General features: G+C 49.9%; 2 protein-coding genes across 2 annotated transcripts in view; one reads left to right on the top strand and one right to left on the bottom strand.

Moving 5' to 3' along the window:
• Positions 1–246, bottom strand: part of PpBr36_02498 (uncharacterized protein) — a gene marked incomplete at both ends in the record, with an annotated part of 3502 nt that extends 3256 nt beyond the window's left edge. The window contains one exon of the mRNA XM_029889679.1: positions 153–246. Within this exon, the coding sequence (XP_029754269.1) occupies positions 153–246 (94 nt within the window). The remainder of the gene's footprint in view (positions 1–152) is intronic.
• Positions 247–1458: 1212 nt separating this feature from the next.
• Positions 1459–5276, top strand: PpBr36_02497 (uncharacterized protein; the record flags this gene model as incomplete). Its single annotated transcript, XM_029889678.1, has 3 exons — positions 1459–2209; positions 2300–3076; positions 3148–5276. The coding sequence occupies 3 exons, from the start codon at positions 1459–1461 to the stop codon at positions 5274–5276; spliced, it is 3657 nt and encodes a 1218-aa protein (XP_029754260.1).
• Between the last annotated feature and the right edge of the window lie 215 nt (positions 5277–5491).

Genomic DNA, 5491 nt, shown 5'->3' with positions numbered 1-5491 from the left:
AAACAAGGAAAATAAATGCAGGCATATGATGGAGGGATGCCAAGGACAAGAACAAAGGAGCAAGCATAAACCTCCTGGAGGTTGTGCACAACAAGTATATTGGAAGGATTCAGAAAGCAACAGAAAGAAAGCAAAATAAATTATCAACATACCGTAGCGCACCTTTCGATGCGAGTGGATGATTCGGCTGGCTTCCTCAGGAGTCAAGTCATCGATGTTGGGACTGGCACTGTTCTCACCCGCCATCTCCCCGGGTTTGGCGTAGCCGACAATAGGAGCTAGCTAGCTACATAGGCCGGTACACCTTAGCAGTTGGTCACAAAAAAAGCCGAGAGACTGGCGGTGGGTGTCCCTTGTGCGTGCGCGCAACGACCTCGTGGGGAAAGAAAGAGGTATGGTGGTCGTTTTGAACCCCGATAGAAGTCCGAGGGGAGGAGTGCAGCTTTGACATTTGAAAGAGTCAATCGAGGGTGCTTACTACGAAATTTTTAGACCTTGTCTTGCGACGTCAACGAGTGGCGGACAATGGACGGCTAAAGGCTGCAGGGGAGCATTGTGACAAGAAAGCGGTCCAAGCAGCCAGACAGGATTGGATGATGTGCAAGATCGAACCTAAAAACAGAAGTCGTCGCAGTCAATTGTGAGTGCCCTCTTCCCTGCGTGCCGGGCAAGCCGTCGTCCCATTGTGTGTGGCCTGTGCAGCAAGCGGGGAAAGCATCGCCGTTCTACTTGGTACTGGAGGTGGGCATCCACTCATCTGCAGCGTTCTACGTTCTACGAAACAATTGGAGAGCAGGGACTGGCTGGCAGTCCTGCCAACGTGGTGCCAAAATCGCGTTAGGTAAGAAGTGGGGTCTCGGGTATGAGACGTCAAATGGTGGAGCGCTGAAAAAACTCAATGCCAAAGAACTCCCGTCATCAATAATATCCTGGCAACCCTGGACTGCCGCCCCTCCAAACCAGTCAGTCAATCCACCATACGACAACACCCTAGCCACCTCAAGATTACCGGTAATCAGAAACCACTTGCGGCTACAACCGACAAATAAACGCCGCAAGAAGGGAACTTTGATGCTCATTTTTTGCCACACTCAGTTCCACTTCGATTTTCTTGCTAGTCCTTCTATTTACCTAGCGCGAAGCATAATACCTTATCCTCTATAGACTCTTCTCCCAGAAGAGCACCTTGTCTCCACTTCGTCCATTCATCCCACGGGCTTGGATCGACCGATCGCTACCTTGACCCGGCAGGTCGAGGAGGGCGCGATCTCTGTCTGCGCGTCTGCATGTAGCAGCGGAGCCATCGGTAGCTCCCAAATCACGCCGTTCATTCAGTCAGTGCATTTGCATTTGATTGCTTCTTCAGACCAAAATCATGCGCAGGCTGACAACAGGGCTGAACCCCACCTCAAAACAGCCGCAGGACTTGGGCGCTACTGCCAAAGTGAGGTCGCCGCCATGACAAGGCCTCAACCTAGAGGTGCTCAGGTACCACGCGCCGATGTTGGTGTAGTAAAGAGCCGGTCGAATGAGCCCTACAACGTCGCACCCGAAATCCCGACTAGGAGCCGATCTCCCCAACCCAGAAAAGTAGAACGTAGCCAGCATCTTGTTCCCCGATTACCACAAGTTCTACATGAGGGCTACAGTCCGGAGTTAGCCGAACCAGACAGAAATTGCCATCGCCGCCTTTCTAAACGATTATCAAGCGACGAAGAGGACGAGGAACTATCTCCCAAGCGCCACAGGAAAACCCAGCTGCACAAGCTGGACGACGTGCAAACGCGTGCTCTTGAGAAACCGGGACCGAGAACAGAGCCACAACCCAGAAGATCAACCACAAGAGAGTTTGACGAGGAGCAGGACTCCGCTAATACCAGCCGTACATCTATTGCGCCTTGTATCTTCTCCGAAGGCGAGGATCTTGGGGTGACTCAGACAACCGTTGAAGCTTCTTCGCAGCAATCCAAACATGCCTTGCGACCCAGTTTAAAGATTCCTTTAAAGAGCGAGCCGAACTCTGATGAGGCCTGGGCCTTGGTCCAGGAATGTCCTCCCGATTCCGATAAAGGCCATTCAAGGAAGACCTCAAGTGACATCTTTTCCAGCTTTCCGGAAGGCTTTGTTGCTGAGTCAGAGCCGAGCAAACCAAAGCCAAGGCCCAATACCGCTCACCAAGCCGTTAAAGATCGTCTCGACATGGTTTGGCGTATGTTGTTCTTCTTTTTTTTTTTTTCTTTCTCTCTATACCCTGATCGCTTCGCTTGCTCATTTCGAACAAACTAACACCCATTCTCAGCTCGCCTACCGGAATGGCTTCATTCCGCTCCACTTGCTATCGCCTGGGAAGTGACGCGTATTGCATTACACTGCAACATTGACCTTGGTGACGTTGAAGGCTTGGTTTATAAACAAAGCTGGAACGACCCCAACACGCTCCGGTCTGACTTGCACAAGCACCCTCTATTTCAGAAAGATAAAAACGATAAAAACGATAAGACCTTTCCAGAGCAGTGCTCTGTAGATGCTTGGAATGCTGCACTTGAAAATTTTGATAAAATCGTCCTCGCTGCTGAACTGGAGCCTAACCCTGCCACAACTGGGGCCTTCTTCATTTTGAAGCTCAAGGCATTGTCAATAGAACCGTCTCACCGTCTAAGTAGACGATTTGGCGCGGATCGTTTTCTCGAGGTCTTGTACCCATCGCACGCCTCATCCATCAAGGATCCCGCATTGCGGGCAATCTTGAACAATTGGTTAAGTCGTGGCAGCCACAGCTTTGTCGGCCGTAAATGGGCAGCGTTTTTCACAAAGGATGGCGGATATAGACGACCTGCCAGGGAGGACCGCCTTGGAATCGACCTGACGCCGGTTTCTCAGAATCGCATTTACTTCTTCGCCGAGGATGGGATTCGTTTTCAGCCACCCCGACATGATCTAAATGCGTCGTTTTCTGGTAATTCTTTGACCCGGACGGCTCTCCCAGTCCATAAAATGCTAAATTGGCTCTTGGAGCTCCATCTTGGTCAAAACCAGCGCCAGCCATGGCCCAAGCTGTTTTCACGCATACAACTAGGTACGTACCTAGAGACACTACCTGGACAGTTGCATTGCTGTGACGCGCACTAACATGATGGCTCGGTTTAGGCCTGAGCAGAACTGAACCAGCTGTGGTTTTTGGAACCTCAGAAATCTGCGCTGAAGAAAATGACCTCATGTCCCCGACTGGCAAAGTCATGAATGACGGTATTGGCCTGATGTCCCAACGTGTTGCTCGAGAAATCCAAGGATTTTTTGGCATTCAAGATTTACCCTGTGCCGTCCAAGGTAGGCTTGGGAGCGCCAAAGGCATGTGGATAATTGATCCATTTGACCAGTCCGACAAGAGGTGGATTAAAACCTACCCTTCGCAACGAAAATGGGTGTGCACGTTTGATGAGGACCCGCATTACCGCACGCTGGAGATCAAAACGTATGCAAAACCGCTTCGGTCCGCCAGCCTGAATCTCCAATTCTTGCCAGTCCTCCACGATCGCTGTAAAAATAAGCATGGGATGCAGGATTCCATTGGCGACCTGCTCAGGACAAGTCTCCGCGCTGAATTGAAAAGCATGCAGGTTGCTCTCCGTTCGCCCCAACAGTTTCTCCAATGGGTTCACGAGAACTCTAGTCGTGGTCAGGGTCTAGGTAGCACCACTTTCGAAGTCCCTCGTCTTGGCGGCTTGCCCGAACGTGACGAGGACGTCATGGCTGAGATGATCCGAGCTGGATTTGACCCCAGAGAACAGAAATACCTCCAGGACATTGTCTGGAGGACCCAAAAACAAAAATGTGAAACCCTCAGAGAGAAGCTCAACATTAAAGTTGGGATGTCGACGTATGCTTTAATGGTTGTCGACTTTTGGGGCGTGGTACCTGAAGGCGAGGTGCATTTGTGCTTCTCTGAGAAATTCACCTGCGATGGCTTTTCTGGTACTTTGCTCAGCGACCAAGAAGTTTTGGTTGCTCGATCGCCAGCACATTACATTAGCGATATCCAAAAGGTCAAAGCAGTCTTTAGGCCTGAGTTGAAGGATCTCAAGGATGTGGTCGTATTTTCCAGAAACGGGAACGTTGCGCTTGCAGACAAGTTGTCCGGTGGTGATTACGACGGAGATATCGCCTGGGTTTGCTGGGATCGTAGAATTGTTGACAATTTTCAGAATGCCGCAGTCCCCAAGACTCCTGATCTGTTCCAACAGGGTTATCTGAGTAAGATTCCTGGAACCATGTCAGACCTGGTACGAGACTTGGGGCTGGAAAAAGGTACGGGTGAGATGATTGCGCGGGGCCTCGAGTTCAACATGCGACAAAACTTCTTGGGCATCTGCACCAACTTCAAGGAGAGGCTTTGCTACAAGCGGAAGAATGTCAACGACCCCGTGGCAATTTTACTCAGCACTCTGGTGAGCAACCTAGTCGACCAGGGCAAGCAAGGCATTGTGTTTGATGAGGCATCATGGAAAAGGCTTAAAGATGAGCTCCATCCCAAACATGATTCTCTCGAGTCCCCGCCATACAAGGAGAATACATGGAGATGGAACAGCAGGCTCCCGGAGCATATAATTGACCACCTGAAGTTTACTGTTGCCAAACCACTAATCGACGAGGAGCTTGGAGGTTTCGACAAATCGCTTCAAAACAAGTCGGGTGAGAAAGCGAATTGTTGGGATACGGATCTGGTGGCCGTATACAAGCATTGGGACGGGCTGAAATCGTCCTCGGTGGGAATGCTGCTTAAAGCGCTCAAGTCGGATATAGACAAGGTAGCGGAAAGCTGGAAGAAGAGGATGGCCGGCGACCGGCCAAAAGGCGAATACCGGACGAATATCAATAAGGTATATGGCGAATGGCTTGCTATCAAGCCCGCTATTCATTTGCACAAATCTCTGCAGGACTCTAAAACGGTCGCGATGTTAATGCAATCATACCTGCACCCGGAACAGACCAATTGGGCTCTTCTCAAAGCCTCTATGACGTTCAAGTACTACATTAACAAGAACGCATCTTTCGTATGGAAAATTGCTGGGACTCAGTTGATGTTGATCAAAGCTACGACCGCAGGGCGACAATTGGCTCCTGTCACCCAAGAACTGATCCCTTTCCTCAGACCAGACAAGAAGATGATTGATCGCTTCGCTGCTGTGCGGGAGGACACCGAACCGCTTGATGAGAGTAGTAATGCCGGGACGGAATATGACGGGGACGATTTATTCGAGGGAGAGTCTTATTATTGATGGACGTTTCGGGAATGTCATTTCTTGGCATTTGGATTTAGGAATACTGCTGTGAAGTCATTTGTTGACGTGGATTTTGTTTGTTTATTTCTTTCTTTCTTTCTTTCTTTCTTTTTTTTTTTTTTTTTTTTTTATCAACCATATTCTCTCTTTCTTTCTCCAGCTCCATCATACCACTATGGACGGACGCAGGAACATGGCACAGTAAAGGTCCG

This window comes from Pyricularia pennisetigena, chromosome 3, assembly GCF_004337985.1.
Source record: "Pyricularia pennisetigena strain Br36 chromosome 3, whole genome shotgun sequence".
Taxonomy (NCBI): domain Eukaryota; kingdom Fungi; phylum Ascomycota; class Sordariomycetes; order Magnaporthales; family Pyriculariaceae; genus Pyricularia; species Pyricularia pennisetigena.
This window is presented reverse-complemented; position numbering and strand designations above follow the sequence as displayed.